Source organism: Lissotriton vulgaris, chromosome 2_2, assembly GCF_964263255.1.
Source record: "Lissotriton vulgaris chromosome 2_2, aLisVul1.2, whole genome shotgun sequence".
NCBI classification, from domain to species: Eukaryota; Metazoa; Chordata; class Amphibia; order Caudata; family Salamandridae; genus Lissotriton; species Lissotriton vulgaris.
The window spans coordinates 75,047,624-75,069,389 of NC_141688.1; the positions used below are offsets into that span (position 1 = coordinate 75,047,624).

At 44.6% G+C, this 21,766-nt stretch overlaps 1 protein-coding gene across 5 annotated transcripts in view; it reads left to right on the forward strand.

The window, feature by feature from the left end:
• The window catches only part of SIN3A (SIN3 transcription regulator family member A), an 802,206-nt gene that overhangs the window by 516,510 nt on the left and 263,930 nt on the right, over nt 1-21,766 (forward strand). For all 5 annotated transcript variants that reach the window (XM_086959309.1, XM_086959306.1, XM_086959307.1 and 2 more), the window contains one exon: nt 17,502-17,740. In XM_086959309.1, coding sequence (XP_086815435.1) covers nt 17,502-17,740 — 239 coding nt within the window. The remainder of the gene's footprint in view (nt 1-17,501; nt 17,741-21,766) is intronic.

Consider the following 21,766-nt stretch of genomic DNA (forward strand, 5'->3'; position numbering starts at 1 on the left):
TAAAAATGAAGTGCAATCTACCATACTCGATCAACCCATTAACCAGGATTTCTTGTTTGGACCTGCAGTTGATACCATCTTAGAAAAGATGAAAAAAGATACTGACACCCATAAGTCCATGGGTGCACTTCAATTTCGACAGTCTAGGAGCTCCTTTCGTCGCTCCTCTTTTCGAGGCTCAGGCAGGGGCAACACATCCCAAACCTCCGCATCATTTAAAAGTACTACACAAGGCACCTTTAATAAAGGCTTCAACGGAGGAGGTTATAGAGGGAACAATAACCAGGGCAGAGGCTGTGGTGGTAATAACACCAGAGCCTCCACCGCCAACAAACAGTGACTTGTTCACACTCCCTACAGACCACTTAACACCAGTCGGAGGCAGAATAACACAATTCCTACCAGTCTGGGGCGCCATTACGACAGACAAGTGGGTGAAACAAATTATCCAGTATAGTTACTGCCTGGAACTCACTTCTACTCCACCCAACATACCGCCCAAACACCGTCCGATGTCCAAAGAACACATCACGCTGTTACAACAAGAGGTGCTATCCATGCTGGAAAAGGGTGCCATAGAGCCAGTCCCTTTTCAACATCAAGGGACAGGAGTATACTCTCTATACTTGCTCATTCCCAAAAAAGACGGATCCCTCAGACCAATATTGAACCTCAGACCTCTAAACCAATACATACTCTCAGAGCATTTCCATATGATCACTCTACAACAAGTACTCCCACTACTTCAGCAAGGACACTTCCTTGCTACATTAGACCTTAAAGATGTATACTTTCACATCCCTATACATCCAGCTCACAGGAAATACCTCAGGTTCACAATAGAAGGTCACCACTATCAATTCAAAGTTCTCCCCTTCGGGGTAACTACAGCACCAAGGGTTTTTACAAAATGCCTAGCAGTAGTAGCAGCACACCTCAGAAGGCAACACACCCATGTGTTTCCCTATCTCGACGATTGGCTCATAAAAGCCAACTCATACGCACAGACGTCTCAGACAATCCAGCTACTGCACAGTCTAGGATTTTCCATAAATTACCCAAAATCACATCTGCAACCCTCCTACATACAACAATATCTGGGAACAACAATAGATACTCAAAAATTAGGTGGGTGTGTTCACTCCCTATGGTTTAGTACTAATCAAATGTACCAATGTACTCAACTGATGCGTGCTGCCTGGTGGAATGGGTGCCAACCACAAGAACAAGAGCAACGAGCTGGTGGAACACCACCAGTATGCCAGGCGCACATGCGAATTTTAAAGTATACAAGATATAAACAACAGATGTATAAATTACATGAAAACATGAATCAATCAACTTTTCAAAGTTTGTTATCATCCTTTTTTTTAGTATCAAAAACGATATATCATGAAACACATCATAAACCATTACTGCTCAAAATTACAATCAACATATGGACAAGAAATACATGATATTGTTGTTGGTGAAGAAAAAGATCTGTAAAAATGAACTTTTCAACAATCACAAATAATAAAGTTGCTACTTCATTGTGCTTGAGTTCAAGTCATGCCCAATGCATTTCGGGATGCAATCCCTTCTTCGGGGGCACTGGGAAAACAAAAAAGTAAACCACATATATCCAAGAACACTGGGTATCCTTATGAAAAAGTTAATATGAATCTTGAAAGGGAAAAGTGATTATATGAACAGCGTCAATCACATCCAAGCTTGCGTGTCAATAAAGCCAAGGAGCATAGGTATCAAATCTTAGGACATGATGTAACTACCACAATCAATTGCTGTGAAAAAAAGAAACTGAAACCACCACCACTGTGCAAAAAAGCAACAAAGCAAGACTGTCCACGAGTGGAGATGTGGAAATGAAAATCTGATGAGAAGAAATAAAGAGATAGTAAAGGAGTACTACAAAAAAGGGCCGCCAGGGAACCAGACGGCCACTTACATGTGACCCAAAGTCCGATGCTAAGGGTTGAAAAGGAAATCCACAACTTCCGACCCGGATGGGTGAAAAAACGAAGTCTAGTTGATGATCTAGAATAAGACCCAGGGAGCTGATGTCATGAAATGAAAACACTGACTGAACAACCATACAACCCATAAACAACAACTGCTTGAGCATCTACGTTAACTGTAACTAGAGAAGACTGGGGAGTAAATATCAAAGAGAAGACGGTTACCTGATGTGCCAACTGGGGTTGGTAAAATGGGTGCAGTGAAGTTCAAGTCTGAGTGTCAGTACAGGCAAAGCTAGCGTCAGTGTGGTCGATGTGTAGACCGATGTCAGCACGCGCGCCTTAGAGAACACAAAACAAGAAACCAAAGTTGGAAATCCTGCCGCTTGTACCACTAACTGAGAAAATAGTGAAAACAATGAAAACAAATGCGTAATTACCTCTCAGGGAAACAAATCCTGATGGGAATCTTAGACCTGCGAAACGCGGCAACCTGATCACAGAAGCGTTCAGTGTAAATGGAATCCCGCGAATGAATGCCTGTATTAAACATTGAGATGGGACTGGATATAGCCGCCATTTTGCAGTGTCTAAACTGCGAGAAACGAAAACTTGCAAGGGTACTGAGCGAGGGTGGGGTACAAATGAACCAAAATAAATATGTGAAATCGTAAATAACTGACAATATTGTTGCCGGTGACAACTCCAAAGTAAACAAGCTAAAACACGGATGAGTAATGAAAAACACACACCGGATTGGGACTGCTAGAACAAGAAAAAATAAAGGGAGAGAAAGGGGAAACTAGCGTCTGAAAGCGGAAATAATATGGAAAGAGAAAAAAGAAAGAAATACATGAAAATGAATATGTGAAAACGTGTGGGCTGGCAATATTGTTGCCCATGACAAATCCAAATTGAACACACAAAAACATGGGTGAATAATGGAAAACGCACACCGGGGTGAGACTGCATGGACTTAAAGAATGAAAGGAGGACTAGCGTATGAAGGTGAAAAAAGTGTGGAGAAAGATAATAGAAAGTGGAAAGAGATGTGTCACGTGCTAGTAAAGTAAAAAAGTGTGCACTGCAAATGAAAGGGAGTAGATACACTCACAATCTAGGATGGTTAAATATGCAGAGAGTGGGAGCATACATCCATTATGTTATGTAATATACAGAAACGTTCAGATAAAACACAGAAGTTCAATCCTATCATTTAGCCCCTTGATCCACCAAGCTTCCCTCTGTACAAGGTGTCTGTCAGAGTTTCTACCCAATTCATGTACTAGCACTTCTAATATGGTGAATTGTACTTGGGCAATTGAATGATTGTGTTCTGACCAGTGTGCTGAGGAATGTGATTTTACGTTTTTAGTGCGGATGGTGCTTTTGTGTTCTGTCATCCTAATCTTTACTTTACGAGACGTTTTACCTACGTATAAAAGACACACAGCCAAATTGGCCTAAGGACAGGGAGTGGGATTTTCCAGGTCCGAGGGAAGCCAGGGTCGCTTTGAATGCCATGCCATTGATCTGCTAAAACACTAGCCATCCTACTGGAGCAGCCATTGTTTCTGGCCTCAGAGCACAGGCTCTCACCTCCTGGGTGACTGAAACATGTCTGTGGTGTCAGACTGGATACCACCAGTCAGCCAGCTCACCAGAAAGTAAGTTTTTCAGGGGGCAGCTCTAAGGTGCCCTTTGGATGCATGTCAAAATAGATTTTGTGCATATTTATTAAGACAAACACCATTAGTTTCAGTAAAGCCATTATGTAGTTGGGAAACTTGCAATGACCAGTGCCCTTTACAAATACGTAAGATAACTTCCCTGTTCACTAGTACTATCCAGTAATTGCACTACACAGCACGTTGGCATATTTGCTAATGCAAATGTGTCCTCACATGTTATCTAATGCACCCTGCCGTAGGACTATAAGGCCTGCTGTAGGGGTGACCTGCATATATTACATACAGTTTTTCTGTGGGCATATCACACAAGGTGTGTGCCACGTCGTGTTTTCACACCTCTTTGCACCATATCTCGAGACCTGCAATGGCCGTCTTTACGAGTTTGGTGAGGTGTCCCTCAGTGTGGCACAATACATGCTGCAGACCTTAAGGACCCTCTTTCGTACCCATGCCCTTGGTACCATGGGTACCATTCACTTGTGACTTACAGTGGTGAAAAGGGAATTTCCAATTGTGTATAACTACACAGTTACCTTGTTTCAGGGAAAGAGCACTGGCACAGGGACCTGGTCAGCTGGACCCCAGTGCACTTCATTCAAAACTGCTTCAAGTCCCAGGCAAAAAGTGGGAGTGTAAAAAAGCTGCACTTTTCTACAGTTTGCAGGTGACTTATATGCAGCCTATTTTTCTCCCATAGGACAACATTACCATGTTCGAGGCTCATGTCTCAAATCTGACAGCTATCATTTTGTACTGTAAAATTTGCTAACGTCTAGTTAGCCGATTACAAAGATGTTGGTGTCTAAAAACATTTTTTTAAATGCATCTGTCTAGAATGATATCAAAATTCTTCTTGAGTGTCTCATTTATTGACTCTGTGTACAACAAATGCTCAACACTATCTTCTTAGAAGTCTGAACTGTTTGTCATCACTACCACAAAGGAGAGCATTTTGCATTATTAATTTAAGCCCTTTTAGCCAAAAAGGGTCGGTTGGACATTCTACATAGTGCACTTAATAAAAAGCCATTTTGCTACAGGATGGGGCGGTCATCTGGGAGAGGTGGAGATAAGAGGACTTGGTCTCTGGCAGACCCCGGAATCAACATCAATCGGTTGGAGCTCCAAGTGATCCGATTGCCATTGAAAGCCTTTCTACCCTCCATCCAAGGAAAGCTAGTGCATGTGTTCACTGACCACACCACCGCCATGTCATCCTGCACCAAAAAGGGCTGGGTGGGGTTGTGGACCCTTTGTCAAGAGCCCCTTCGTCTCTGCACAGGTCAAGAACAGCAGGGCATGCCCTAGTGGTTCAAGATCTGGCGGGCTCTCTTAACTCCAAGGTGGACAAACTTAGCTGACAATGTCTAGTGGATCACAAATGGTGTCTCCATCCGAAGTTGGTGCAAGGTCTCTTTCAGTATTGGCTAAAGACTTGGTTAGATCTATTTGCCACTTACAAGAATGTGCAGTATCGGCAGTAGTGCGTGCTGGAGTTTCCAAGGCAGCTCTCACTTGAAGATGCTTTTCGTCTCAAGTCTAGCTCAGACCTCTTGTATCCCTTTCCGCCCATACCCTCTCCTATTCCAGAAATCTCAAGAAGATCAGGAACGACTGGGCCCAAGTCATCCTTGGGATGCTGGATTGGGCACAGAGAGTCTGGTATCCTGAACTGTTGAGCATAGCCATTGGTCCTCCAGTTAGGCTTCCATTTTGGGAGGATCTTCTGTCTTAGCAGCAGCGAGTATGCAAACTCCACACGCTGTACCACCCTCCAAGAGACAACCTTCCCTTCATAGAACAAAACATGGAAATCATCTCAACTAACAGAGCTTCACAGCACCTAGATCTTCCTCAGTGATTTTAACCTCCACTGGAATGACATGAAGAACTTGGCAATCAGTAGCCCTCAATCCTTCTTAGTAGATCTTAACTTAAATCAAATATGCAACAGCCCTACTCACATCAAAGGAGCTACCTTAGATCTAGTTATTGGTAAGGTCAACTCAATTCATCTTGAATCTGTTGTCCTGTGTGACTGGACAGACCACCATTGCATCACCTTCCTCATCTCAGAATATGTGAGAAATAAAGTCCTGCCAAAGAAACCCAGACACTGGAATAAAAGCCTGCGATACATAAACTTGCATGATCTGACTTTCCTCAGTGATAACATCCTGCCCCCTCCATTCCTATGGACATGTCTAATGTCATGACCTTACAGACCACTATAACCTCTATGACGTAGGAAAGTGCCCCTTTACTGCACGGTTGCGCCCTCCCACACACACACTTTTTGCCTAATGTTGATGCACTCTGAGTGAACCCTGGGTTCCTACCAACCAGGTACCCAGGGCCTATGTTCTTTCCCTAAAATTGAGCAAAACCAAAGGGGATGATGGACGGAGTGTTGAACAATGCAAGCACCTACCCCCAATCAACTGATCTGGGTTTAATCCATCATCATTCTTTAGCTCACTCCGCCACCCCAGTTCAGACATGGCCATATGCAAATCAGTCTGATCCTGTGCCTCATGGGAACAGTCAAGCCTGAACTGCCAAGCCAAGTCTTCCCTGGACTGGAAACAAGCATCCTGGGACTGGTTTCTGGCTAATCAGCCAGGCTAGCTTGAATCCAGTGGCAAAGTGAGCAAGGGACCCACATCTGGGCATACCCTGCCAATTTAGGGCAAACAAAACTGTTATTTTTGCTTTCCCTAAAGCTGTACTCCCAAATTGGCACCTCCCTGGCAACATGTAAGGCTCTTGTAAAAGGTACCATGTGTACCAAGGGCACTGTGACCAGGGAAGGCCTCTAAGAGCTGAAACACATATTGTGCCACCCTTAGAGGGCTAGTACGTTCACTCGTGCGCACACTACAATTGCAGGCTGCGCGTTTTGGTGCAGAGAAAAGTGGAGAGTCAATATGGTGCACTCTTACCTTTGTTACAATTTTTAACATCACAGCATTAACAAAATAAGAAAGTATTGAATATTCATGGCTCAACTCGTTTAAGTTTGGAATGAAAAATATGGACAAGATTTGATAAAAAATATTGAAAAAATTAGGACTTTGTTCAAACTTTTACTTGAAGTTACACGGGCCTGTAGGCCCGATCGTTTGGCTGTGCACCCTGCATCTGTTGTACCAATTGTTCATTGGCTCTCTTCACACATACCTGTGTGCCATGCCTGCAACCCACTGCCTATGGTATAGGTAAGACATCCCTCTAGCTGGGTGCACTATACCACTGGTGAGGGTACAGTAGCATGAGCACTGTACCCCTACAGTGTCTAAGTGCAGTCTTACACATTGTAAGTGCAGTAAAGCCATAAAGAGTATATGGTCTGGGAGTTTGCCATTGCGATCTCCACAGCACTATAATGGCTTCACGGAATTCTTGGAAATTCTGGTAGCAAACTTCTCAGCATAATAAACCCACACTGATGCTAGTGTGGGGTTTATTATACAGTGCACTCAGAGGGCACCTCATAGATGCCCCCTGAAAAACAACCTTCCTCTGGTGGGTTCCCTGAATGGTAGACACCAGCCTGCCTCCATGAGATAAGTTTCTGGACCCCTGGGTGGGAGCCTTCTCTCCCTAGGCCCAGAAACAAAGCTTTTCCTGGACAGAGGTGTTGACACCTCTCCCATGTCAGGAAGAGCCATTTGTGGCAAGGAAGCATCAAAGGTCATGCCGCCTTTGTAAAACTACCCCAAGCGTCTCCTGCTATCGAGCAGGCACCCTTCGTGTCTCACCCCCTTTTCGGCGGAAGGACTGGTGGGAAATATTAGAGCAGCCCAGAAGGTGTGCCCACCTCTGCCAACCCCACCCCTCAAGTGGGGAAGGCGATGTGAAGCCCACTCTCAGTGCCTGCCATCTTACAGATGGCAGGCACTCTCCAATCAGGATAAATGATTGTGCCCATTCCCCCACGTAGAGTGAGCACACAAAGGGCGTAGCCATCCTAAGGTCAGTAGCCTATTGGATACCACCTCGAGACCCCTAACGCGACCTAAATATAGTATTTTGGGTGCAGCCCTGAACCCAGAATGCAGATTCCTGCAGCCTACGAATAATGAAAGAAGACACACAGCAGAGGAGACTGCAGAGAAGGACTGACTTGGGCCCCAGCCCTAGCGGCTCGTCTGCAGTTTCCAGAGATCCTGCACCAAAAGTCACCTTGTCCTGCCGCCAGCGACCTCCAGAACCCCTAGGAGGAATGACTGACTTCAACAAAGACAGGATCTCCTGTGAACAGCAGTTCTGTTCTAAAGAAACTCCAAAGCAAGACTCCAAGCCTGCTTAAGACAAACTTGAACCTGGAACCACCACTCCACGAGTCTCCTACGGCCCGAGCCAGAGCAGCCCACAGGTTCCAGTGAGGTCCCCCAGCGCTCCAGAGTCCACCGTGGGTTTCCCTTCAGGCCTCCTGATGTCGCCTGCAGCCTCATAGAGCAAGGACCATGAGAGTGGATCAGATCAATGTATCCTGAATGAGCTATGTGACCTCTGGCGCTACCAAGGCAGGCCCCACCTCAGTGTCGTGTATGTTGGTGAGAATAAGATCCTAAATGAGCTCGTCAGGACTGGCTAATTGAATTGAATTGAATTGAATTGAAAATTCCATTTATATAGCGCATAACCACCCGAAGGCCTCGCAGCGCTAGGGACTGAATTCTGTGTGCGACTGCAGGGAAAGATTAGTGCGCTTTTGAGAACAGATGGGTTTTCAGTTCTCTCCTAAATGACATCAGGTTGCTGTTTTTCCTGAGGGACAGGGGTAGGGAGTTCCATGCCTTCGCCGCTGAATAGGTGAAAGAGCGGCCGCCCCATCGAGCTCTCTTGATTTTTACTTTTGTTGCCAGGTGCAGTGAAGCTGAACGTAGGGTTCTAAGAGGTACATACGGCGGTACTAGAGGGTACAGTACTGCCGGGCCAGTTTGATGGAGGGATTTGTGCAGGATGCACATGGCCTTGAATAGTGATCTTGAGGCCACTGGAAGCCAGTGAAGCTCCTTTAGGGCATTTCTCGCTGACTGCCAGCGGGGGATATTAAACAGTAAGCGGGCGGCGCAATTTTGAGTGACCTGAAGTTTTTTTGTCACTGATGCCGGGGCCCCAAGATATAAAACGTTTCCGTAATCCAGGCGGGAGAGAATCAGGGCCTGGACCATGACCCTCCTCGCCTGTGACCGTATCCGACATGCCCTAGAAGGCACAATAGATTGATCAATCTGTCTTAAAGTACAATTCCACTTACCTGTACCAAGTCCTGCTTGGCTCCAAAAATATAATACAACTAAAGAAATATTATACAAACAATTGGTAGGAGTTCAGTCTTTGAGTGTGTGACATCATTTCTTGCCTGTGTTTACAGTACATGCTTAACCTCTTATGAAGCCTTACTGCTCGCCCACACTACCACAAATAGAGAGTAAGGTATTATCTACTTGTACATCTGTAAACCTTTGGGGATCCACTGTACTCTGTGCACACCATAAGTTACTTTGGTATACAGAGCCAGCTTCCTACTTTACCCCACCCCTTCCACTGCCCTGAGGTCTAAAACCCTTATCCCTCATTACAAAGCCTTCAAAGTCCTTGGAGGTGAAACCTACCTCATAAAAACCCGGGATGCCTTAGAAACCGAAAACTCCCTTGGTGCCGAAAACACTCCCTGCACCGAAAACATCTTCAGCCTCCAAAGTTTCGGCGACTAAATCCTCCTCAGCACCATCAACATCAAATACTGCCACGGAACCAAAGAAGCAACAATTCAGCCTGTCCTTACAGGAAAAGCTCGATGGCAAACAGAAAATCCTGATTATATACTGGGACAGTGGAAGGGTGGTAATGAAACCACCTTTCGCTCCTAAAGAGACCATTCTGAAGAAGAAGAAAAATGTTTGAGGAGGAAATGATGGAGCCTGAACCACAAAAGCCTCCACGTAAAAAGCCTAAGGCTAGGTGTACGAAGCCCATCCAGTTTCTACTGCAACTTCCACCTCCTCTCCCACCTACTCCTTTGCTACCTAATACTATAGTGAGCCAAGTGACATGGAGGTCTGCATTGAAGGGGACGGGAGAAAGAAACTTAGCTTGCTTAGGAGTGATGTCCTCATACAAAAAGCAAAAAGATGACGAGTCCTATATATTACTACAGAACGTGGGATGTTTTTCATTCAGGCCCATAGTATCACTGGACAGACGGAAAATCCAGCGTTGTACTTTTCTGAAAAGGGCTCGTTTTCACAGTGCCTCTAGGATGGTCCATTTAAGGCTGTCAGGTGTGTGGCCATTTTCTTCAAAATGTGAGTTGAGTTTACACTTACATCCCTCAAATAGCAACATTGGAGGTGGTAAAGGCTGCTCTTCTAGCGGAGACATGAGATTCCCCTACACCAGTTCACTTCATTACAGAATGCGCAACCTTGGCCTTGACTGAAAATGTTCTTTCTTTTCAAAAACCACCTCTACCATCAAACCCAGGGTACTTCAATGGGGAGTACAATTGCACCCAGCTTGGCATGCCACTATATGGCTGCTTTCGAGAAAAGGGTCATTTTGATACATCCACCCCCTACATCAACAATATCCTGCTCTCGCGCAGGTACATTGACAACAAATTAATATTCTGGTAAGGTGATATCTGGTCATTTGAGGAACTGTGTAGGTTGGTGAACACACTCAATACATATCTCTGCTTCACGAACACTATATCCAAACCTAGTATTCACTTCCTGGATTTAAATGATCACCCTTAATGAGGGTCGACTAAACACAGTATACAAGAAACCGACCAATTGCAATACTCTTGATATATATATATATATATATATATCAGCCACCACCCTAGAGCATTGAGAGATAACCTCCCATTTGGTCATTTCTTAGGGCTACAATGCAATTGTAGCACTGTCCAAGATAACGATACCAAAGCTGACTAATAATCTTAGACTACGAGACTACCCCACACATTGCGTCAACATCGCCAGAAAACAAGCCTGTAATGACAATAGCTAGGCACTAATAGATGACAACGTGAACAATACCAACACTGAAGACATGCTTACATGTGTCACTACCTATACTCCCAACTCCAACAGAATCAAAAAATTCATAAAGAATAATTGGGGTATCCTAAAAACAGGCGAACTCACATTGCAGCCACCTAGGTTTGCTTTCGCACTAGGAACCTCAAAGATATCCTTGTCCACACCTGACAACCACCGAGTACCCTTGCAATCCAACGCCCACTATAGGGTCTCCCCCCTGTGTCTGGCCATTTTTCTTGTGGATCATGTGCAGTTTGTATCCTCATAGACTCTTCAAAGTAGATGCAGTTAACCCCCTCATTTAAACGGGTACAAATTAGATACACAAATTGCAACACGAGCAATTGCATCTACACCTTGACTTGCCCCTGCAGTTTACGCTACATAGGCATGACCACTAGAATGGCAAAAACCAGAGTAATGGAACATCAGAATAATATCCGCTGCCATAAACGCCACACTCTGCTCTACTCACATTTTGAAGAAAAGGGCCACACACATCCTTCTTGACCAAAATAAACCAAGAGGCTCACAATTAGGAGACGAGGGTTATATCCAATCCAACAATTCATTGTGTCTTTGATGCAGCAGACACCAGTGAAAGAGAGGTCCACACCAGCATTATCATTAGGCGCCATGCTTGGCTAAGACGATCAAACTTTAAGCTAGATGTCTAGCAATATTTGATGAGGAACACCTTTCTGGCCCACAAGTCTAAAGCCATGGGTGACCTTAATCCTATCAGCACATGGGTTCCTTTTGGAGGGACCAATACAGAAGGGCATTCCTAACTGCCCCCTCCAAGGACACAGGTGCACCTCAAAAGCCACAGAGGTCCTGTCAATCGCAGTACACTCGACGAGCATACTACAAAACACAAAACAGAGGTTGAGGTTGTAGATCCGCTTCCAAGGGGACCACTTAGGCTGACCAGTGACTATTCGCATCCACCACAATCCCACTCACTCCACACCAGTAGTGGGTCAAATAAAGGTCTACTACGCAGATGGGGTACAAATTGCATCAGATCAGTGGGTTCTCTCGATAATTAAAGATGGCTATTGTCTCAAAATCACATCTCCCGCACCCAATATCCTACAGTGAGCACAAGCAATGTCAGGAGAATATCTTACACCCTACACAAACAAGAGGAAGTTCGAGCTCTGCCTCAAATGGGGCCATAGAGCCGGTCCCAAAGAACCACCAGGGCACTGGGTATACTCACTGCATTTCCTCATTCTAAAAAAAGATGGCACCTTAAGGCATATACTAGACCTCGGGCCACTCAAGTGCATCCTGTCGGTCAGAGCACTTCCACATGGTAATGCACTAAAAAGTCATACAACTGTTGCAGCAAAGAGACTTCATGACAGCCATAGACCTCAAAGATTCCTACTTTCACATATTAATCCACCCAGCTCATCAACACTACCAAGGCTTTCAAGAAAGTTTCCAGCATTATCAGTTAAAAGTATTGCCATCTGGAGTCACTACTGCACCAACAGTGTTCACAAAATGTCTTGCAGGATTAGTAGTAGTTCATCTCGGATGCGGGAGGGGGGAATGTTCCCATACCTGGTCGGTTGGGCGATAGTGTCATGCATACTTTGTTTGCATGTATACATTGTGTGCTTGCCCTCTAAGAAGGTAAGGAACCTTCTTCAAAAGCTGGCTTTCATGCTCAATGCTACACAATCCCTCCTCTACAAGTGCAGCTGTTCCTCTGCGTAACCCTAGACTCTCAACACAGCAAAAGCTTATACCAATCCTGCAAGAGTACAAAAGATCCAGCTTGCTTTACCTCTTTTTCAACGACGTCGTCACGGTCAAAATAGTGATGAGACTTTTAGGTATGATGGCCTCATGTATCTCCATAGTGCCATATGTGTATCTGTGTATGCCCCCATACAACAATGTATCCAATTACAATTGTCTCGGACTAAAGGGCACCTACAAGATCTCGTGTTAAGGCCAGCGACCCATCGCTGTCTGCAGTGGTGAAACAGTAACAATCTTTTGCAGGGTTTGCCCTTCAAAACCCCTGTTTGACCATTGTTAGACGCATCCTTACACTTTTGGAGGCAGATGAGCTAGATCTGTGTGCGACCACTGGTCCCCCAATGCATAAATATTTACATATCAATTGTGTAGAGATTATTGCAATTCAATTAGCTCTCAAAGTTTCTCAAAAGCATTTTTACCACAAAGTGGTTCAAGTCCGCACTGACAACATGACTGCCGTGTATTACATATAGAAACCAGGAGGCACGCATTTCATACAGCTCTTGCATAGCAGAGCACATATGGCACTAGGCCATACATCACCACATACATCTCCTAGCAGAATACCTCCCCAGGGTGGACAACGACTTCCCAGATATGCCCGGTAGTATGCATCAGCAGGTACACAAGTGGGAAATCGATACAATACTGCTCCACTCATACTTCCAATAGTTGGGAACCCCGGAGATAGACCTCTATGCCACATGCCACAATGCGAAATGCCAAAGCTTTGCCTCCTGGTTTCCTTACCCACAATCCTAATGCAATGCCCTATGGATCAGCTGGTCGGGGATATTTGCTTATGCTTTTCCTCCTCTCCTACTCATTCCTTTCATGGTTTAGAAGTTCGCAAACATCCCTCACATTTATTCTGATATTCCCAACATTGCCTCGACACGCATGGTTCACAACCCCACTCCAACTATCAGTTATGCCACACAAAATGTCATTCTGGACTAGTCTTCTAACTCAGGACCAGGGGAAAGTCATACACACCAACCCCAAACAACTGAATCTAGCTTTTTGGCTCCTGAAGTGTCACAATTCATGGTACCTCATTCTTCTACAAGATTCTAAAACAAGCTTGCAGGCCTACCACTTGGGGATGTTGTGCAGCCAAGTAGAGATTTTGGCATTATTGTTTAGCAAAACAAATACAACTACTCTCCTATGGTACATGACCTTATTTGCTACCTACTCCATTTACAGCAAGCAGGCATGGCATACAGCTCCATTAGGCGGCACTTAGAAGCACTTGCTGCATACATGCGAAATAAACAACACGTTTTCATTTGAAAGTCCAGTCATTAAAGCCTTTATGGAGGGATTGAAAAGTCATTCCCCCCTCCATCCTGCCAGCACCAGACTGGAATCATAATTTAGTTTTCACCAGACTTCCTTTTGAACCACTGTTCTTTCAGAAACCAGACTCAGTGGCGGAAAAGGCCCCACACATGCTTGATGTTAAAGAACCGTAATATCCTCCATCAACAGGACAAAACCTTGTCCTAAAACTCAACGTTAAGTAACTTTTTCAAACCCTCAAAAGAGCTCACCGTATCTAAGATCGCAATATGAAAAGTAAAATGAATACAAACTTGCTACCACAAAGCTGAACGGTTTCTACTAGCAGCCCCAAGAGCTCATTCCACACGTAAAAAATGAGCCTCTTTGGCTTTTCTAGGACACATTTCACTCATGGAAATCTGTTAGGCAGTTACATGGAATAATCTACATACATTCACGAAACATTATTGTGTTGATGTCTTATCTAACCAGCAAGCTAGAGTGGGTCACGCTGTATTGCAAACACTAGTTTAAACATCTACATCAGCCATTAGCTAACCACCGCATTACGGGAACACAACTTTAAATTCAGTGCTAAGCATATATACATATATATAGTCAGCACATGCTATTAATGAAACATGTTACTTACCCTGTAAGCATCTATTTGCAGTGTGTAGTGCCACCGATTCATATGCACCCATTCTGCTCCCCGAAAGTTAATGGCTGACGTGCACACTACTCTTCTTCATCACTTATCTTTATCAAATTATAACCTGCATGTTCATCTTTACTATCTCTCTACTGCCCCTATCCTGAATTCACCCGATCAGCCCAAAACAATCTAACAGGAGCTGATGACCATGCGTAATGCAGAAAATAGGAGGAGTCACTTTACAGCATGACTAAAGACTTCTTTGAAGCAAAACAAGTTGCAAACATCCGAGCCTAACACTAGACGGGAGAAGTGTGCTAAGCAAATGAATCTAAGGCGCTACACGATACAATAGATACTTACAGGTTAACTAACATATCCATTCTTGTTGTTTTCACATCCGTGTGCTGCATGAATGAGTTTCGGGCTTTGTTAGTTCAACCTTCATATACACTATTCCTTTCTGACAAATAATAATAATAATTGCATTTATAGTGCACATGGTTACACTGGGCCAGTGTGTCCCCGCGCTAAGGTACCAAACTCAAACAGCAACAACATATAACCTAAGACAGGGCTACCCTTATGCAGCAGGAAATAAATGGGTCTTCAGGCCTTTACGAAAAATCGATTCAGAGCACTCCAGCCGGAGGCTCTGAGGAAGAGAGTTCCACAACAGTGCAGCCCTAAAACGGAAAGAGCGGCCACCCATTCTGGCTCTCTTAATGTGAGGGACACACACACCTCCTGTCCCAACAGATCTCAAGTGTCTGGTCGGTGCATAAGGAGTTAAAAAGTCGTGAAGGTAGGAGTGCCCCTTCCTTTGTAAAATCCGATGACTAACGCACAGGGCCTTAAACTGCACTCTCTCCCTAATAGGGAGCCAATGGAGGGAAGCCAAAGCCCTTTTAGCTGAGGCTCTCTTTGGGAGCATGAGAACCAGTTTTGGCTGCTGCATTCTGGATGCACTGCAACCTCTGCATACATTTGCCCAGATACAGGAGATTGCCATAATCCAGGCGAGAGGTCACCAGTGCATGTACCATAATCTTCCTCAATTTAGTGGGCAGGGTGTCTAGGCCTGGTGTGGTAGTCAAAAGACAGCGTGTTGTCCACTCATACCCCCAGATACTTAGCTTGTTCACAGGGTGTAGGAGTGGGACCCGAACTGAGGCCACCAACAAACTGATTCTCAAAAATGAAATCCTTTTTTCCAAAAGTGATGTTACCCTTAAATTCGGGGCAGGCCATTATACCTCCCACCTTCTTTGGTACTTTGACCTATGCCTGCCAGTAGCTTCCATATTGAAAGAAAGGAGTATCGGGTTGATAATCAGGTGTTGGTTGGTTTTGCTGGTGAGAAGAATGGGAAGGTGGTGCAGAGCAAATTTCATCCAGTGGATTATCCTTTGCATAAAACTGTCATGCCTTGGGCAAAAAGGAGCCTCCTGAGGTCCTTAAGACTCAATTAAGGTGGAAGCTGCAACGATGGCTATAGCTTGAGCTATTGCTCTCTTGGACATCTGCAAAGCCACTATGTCAGCCTCTGTCCATGCTTTCAAAAGGCACTACTTTTTTCAGATCTGCATGGAGAGCCATTTTGCTCATTCGGTTTTTTATGACTTACTGGTGTAAGTGCACTCCTCAGACTCTGCCTCCTATTTGGAACAGGTAGAAGTATCCATCAGTAGAATATGATTCTTGTGTTTGCTGTATCTACTTGCAGATTCTCATCCAAACTTTCCATTGCACAGAGTGGAGTTTTGTGAAATAAATGACTCCGTGACTGTGATAACATCAGTCTTGTGAGTCACGCTACACGACTGAAGCAATTAAAACAATGAAGGAACAAAAAGGACGTCCGTGTGCAGGATAGCACCTATATGCATCTTTTTATATCTGAAACGAGATAGAGCCTCAATGTGGCTGATGGCTGATTTCGTGATTTTTTTCTGAATCCAGTCTTTGGATCCAAGAAGGGTTCTAATATAAGGAATGTTCGTTTTTTTCAAGTGAAATCAGTGTTGTCTTCTGTAGAGCAAGATCAACTGTACTAAATGAACCAATCCATGCGTGAGTCTCCAACATGCTTGAGAGTTAAGTCCTTTCTGGTGCTCCTTCATGCTTTTAACTGTAAAGCTCCTGAATGCTGAAGGTAATTTACTTAAGTTTCCAATTGATGCAGCTTCCAGTGGAGAGATTCTGATTTATCCTCCCAGGCCAGAATCTTCGACTTCCCAAACCTGTCCGCCGCACAGAAATCTCAGATCAGCTATACTGACTACTTCACATGCATTGTACATGCACTATTGTGGATGTCGTTTCAAAAAATGCACCTGGCTGATGATCCTATTCGTATAGCTTGGAATTTGATATTAACGTATACTTTCCCATAGCTGCCTGTCATTTGTAATCTGTAGATCGCAATGACGGGGACAAATGATTTGCTGTAGTAGCCATATAGTTTATAAGCAGCTTCGTATCACCAGTTCCATCATCTAGGGGCACATTCTTCAATATGAGAGTACTCGAGTGTTAAAAGCATGATACTGAATCTTTGTTTTGTTTAATGTCCAAGAAATAGGTCTGCTGTCTTTCATATCTATTGTTATCGGAGCAGCTGGTATCTGTCAGTTTGAGGCATGTGTGCTGTAGATTCACATGCTTTACATACTCCTGATGTTTGCAAGTTGTTTTTCTTCCTAACAATGGAGTTTATGCCCATGCGCACTATCACCGAAAGGAGAAGTCACCAAACCTCATGACTGGAAAGACTTCTTCAAAGAAAAACAACTTGCAGACATCAAGAGTATGCAAAACATGTGAATCTACAGCTCTACCTGCCAAGAACAGATGCTTACTGGGTAAGTAGCATAATCCTTAATGCCAATGACTAAAGCACAGCTACTTTTACAGACGTCACATACTTGTTAGGTCTGAGTAATGTACTAATTGTAACTTTTGTGGCCTCACTGTAGAGTGTCTTTTTGAGACTTTGTCCTTTAGCTTGCTGTGTCATCTGAGGCCGAAATAAGGTTGCCTGACCTAAGTGTCCCTGTATTTTCAGCTGGATGTCGTGCTGGAGACCAATCTTGCGACAATCCGGGTGCTGGAGACAGTACAGAAGAAGCTCTCGCGGTTGTCTGCTGAGGAACAGGCTAAGTTCCGTCTGGACAATACATTGGGTGGCACATCAGAGGTCATCCACCGAAAGGCTCTGCAGAGGATATACGCTGACAAGGCTGCAGATATCATTGACGGTCTGAAGAAGAACCCATCTGTTGCTGTTCCTATTGTACTGAAAAGGTATGTTCAGAAGTAAAATGTGTGTCACATTTTCATGGTTTAATTTTCATCTTTTTAGTATGTAGTTAAGCATTATCAAAGATTTTCTGTCCTGTGTTTATGGAGTAATTATCTTTCATTCCTCATGTACAATCCTTCTGTGCTATTAGCTATATTTTGCATGTGTTATTACACCTGTTACATACAGCTTTATGTATGTAGCACATGCTGCTCTAGATGCACATGCCTGCATATTCCTGCCATCTAGTGCTGGACTCTGACTTCTGCAACTTCTTTTTCTTCGAAGAAATTAGAGTGACAAAACTTGTTATAATTTCATTCTTTGTCCACAAGGCAAAAGCACACTGGCTCCACCAGATTTTCTAACTCTAACAAGTGACTCCCAAGAATGCACCTAGGACAATGTTATAGAATGTGTTTCCTTCCACTTTTGTCCTAAAGTTACACCACAAAATGTAGAGGCAAGTCCTGTCCGGAATGGTTTACATTTTTAATCCAAAGACATGCTCTGCACCCAGGAGGAAGAGGGAAGCCCTGCATGCATCCCGCCGCGCCAAGCACTAGAAGATTCATATGTATGTTTACCTGACACCTCTGACATTGAAGAGGTTATACAGCTCCTCAGGCTAGAGGTGCAGCACATGGCCGCCCCTGGGCCCAACAGAGAATTTACCATATTTGCTTGTTGTGCCTGCAGGTCAGTCTTAAGCAAGCAACGCTTCCATAGAGTCTGGCATGGTGCCAGTTTTGCCCAAAGCGTTTGTCATAAAGAGGTACCTCCAAGACCATCAATCTAATCTTTTCTCTATTGAAGAAACTAAATTGTTTCTTAAAGCATCTATGATTCAGCAAGTTTTTTTAATGAGTTATTCAATTGTGTACACTGAACTATATGACACCACAATCAATTAATCCAAATGCTCTTTAAGAAAATCAACAGAGCCCTCTTTCTCAATCCATTTTCCTTTTTTGACACTTGTAAGCATATACAAAGAGCCCTCTTTCTCAATCCATTTTGTTTTTTTGACACTTGTAAGCTATACAGACATTTTACATGGGGAGTTTTACATTCATTTAACATACATTACCTCTAAGAACAATTTAGTTTAGGACTTCTTAGGAAAGTGCCCTGTTTCTGCATGGTATGCCCCTACTTTTTGCTGAATTGCTGATGTTCTTTGACTGAGTGTGCTCTGGGGTCCTGCTAATCGGGTACCCCGGGCCTATGTTCCTTCCATAAAATTACATTGAAGCCTAAACCCAATTGGCATCTCAGGCCAAATGTCAGCCCCTGGTAAATGGTACCACAGGTATCCAGGGCACTGTGACCAGAGAAGGCCTCTGAGGGCTGCAGCACTTACTGTGCCACCCTTAGAGGTCCTGTACCTTCACACTTGCACACTGCCTTTGCAGGCTGCGTGTCTTGGTGCAGAACAAAGTGAAGAGTCGACATGGCACACATCCCTGTGTGCCACGCCCACAAACCATTGCCCTGGCATACATCAGCCACCCCTCGAGCTGGGTGTCCTAAGCCAGTAGTGAGTGTAGAGGTGTATGAGCCCTGTACCCTTACAGTACCCAAGTCCATTTCTAGGCACTGTAAGTGCAGTGCTACCATTAAGAGTACATGGTGCTGGGAGTTTGTCATTACGAACTCCACAACACCATAATAGCTACACTGAAAACTGGGAAGTTTGGTAGCAAACTTTTCAGCACATTAAACCCACACTGATGCCAGTGTCTGATTTAATGTAAATTACACAACAGAGGGCATCTTAGAGATGCCCCCTGAAATTCGCCCAACTTATAGTGACCTGACTGGGTGGCTGCTTAGAATGCCACCACAGACATTTTTATGGACCCCTGGGTCAAGAGCCTGCTGCTCTCAGGGGGCCTAAAACAATGAATATCCGGAGACAAGGTATCAAGCCTCCTCCCCCAGGATGGGCAGGGTTCCCGAAAGGAAAGCATGCCTTTGTGAGCCTCCCCAGACCATTTGCTGCTTTCAGCAACTGGTCCCCACTGGTTCTACCCCGCATTTTGGGCGGGAGAGCCGTCGGGAAAAACAAGTGAGGGAAAGAGGTGTGCCCACCTCTGTGAATTCCACCCCTCACGTGGGGGAGGCGAGGTGAAGTCCAACTCTGAGTCCCTGCCATCTTGAGGATGGGGGCACCCAACCAACCTGGGACATGCTTCTACACCCCCCCACGCCCCTCCCCCTGCACCCGTTCACGGGAGGGTGGCACGATAAGGGGTGTACCAAACCCATTGGTCCCTGCCCTTTACCTACCTGTAACACCCTTAAATTTAGTATTTAGGGCGCTCCCTGAACCTTGCTTCCTCAGATCCAGAAGCGACAAGAAAAGAAGATGAGAAGGACCGAAGAGCCGTGCAGAGCGAACAAGAGGACAACGCCCACTTACTTGGCCCCAGCCCTAGAGGCCTGTCTCCCCTCGAACCTGCTCCTACGAAATCCCAGTGTGTCCTGCAGCCAGCAACCTCAAAAACCCCGGAGGACCTGCATGCCTTCACTTCAAAGACTGAATCTCCAGTGAACACCGGACTTGTTCAAATTGTAGCTTCTGGCACCAGCCAGGGAACACGAATCCAGCCCACTGCACCCGCCGAACCCTGCCTGAGCTCGAATAGAAAACACCACGAGGAGGTCACCCCAGCGATCCTGCCTCAAGCCGGCGCCTGCAGTTTAAACCCAAAAGGTACCCCTAACTGCGAACAGGAGCTGGTAAGATGATCCGACCCCAAAAGGCACCCCTGCACCAGACGCCACACGGCCTTGTGTGCCCAAACCAACAGTGCCTAACCAACCCTTAAATTCCAAAATTACCTCCAAGTGTTGGTTGCATCCAGAAGTCCTTAGTCTCTCTCCTACAGTGCTTTTGCAAACCGGAGGTTCTCCATAGAAAACAGGGCGCCCAACGTCGAAACAGCACTCTGCATCTGGGCGCCTCAGTGCTGCTGAGGATGCACCTTTTGTGCTACCTTGTTTCCCCTTTTGCCCTGACCTTAACCCTAGGAACTTTGCTCTTACGACCGAGTGGCCTGCTTGCCAGCAGCCACCACCCGAAGGCCCCCTATCCCGCATTGGATAACATTGGGCCTCAACACTCTGCAGCCGGCCGCCCTAGTGCCGCTGAGGGTGCAACAACAGTGAATCACTGACCCTGAGGGACCCCGGAGTCTAACCCCAGAACCTTAACCCCTACAGTCAATTACTTACCTGTGAACCGATAATCTGTTTTTCCTCCATAGGATAACATTGACAATTTTCTTCCATAAAGTTTTTAAGTGTGGAGTTTTGAAATCCAAAAATATTCTTTAAAAATCGCACAAATTACCAAAACATATTTACTTACCTGTTTACAGGAAATGTCCCAGTGCTGAATCTAGGTTTCCAGCACTGAGTTATAAAAGTTAAGTAAAAAGTAATTTGCCTGTAATTTACTGAAAAAACCTATTCATTCCAATGTACTTTATTTGCCAAGTGTTGCAACCTGCTGCTTCCCCTGTAAATCAAACAAAGTAAAAGTTCTATTGCATTTTCAAACTGTTCTATATTCAGCAACTTATTACTGAAAAGTATTTTATGCTTACCTGTACCAGGCTTGCTTGGTTCTAAAAATAAAACAGTATATATTTTTATACCAACACAATTGGCCTAGAGTTATTGAGTGTGTGAATTCATTTGCTGACTGAGTGTGTACATCAAATTCTTAACACTGTCCTCGGATACTGCCTTACTGCTCGACCACTCTACCACATATAGAGTAAGGTTCTAACTAACTTTAACCTATGCCTACCTCGCGGGTCACTTGGTCTATATATATATATATATATATATATATATATATCTATCATACCTCATTTTGGTGTAGGCTACATAGAACCAGTTTCCTACAGACATGACATGTATAGACACAAAACATTACATGCCATAATTTGAAAAGGAATTAAACAAGAAACATACAGGAAGAAAGATGCACAGTTGTGTGTCCAGTTTCCTACATT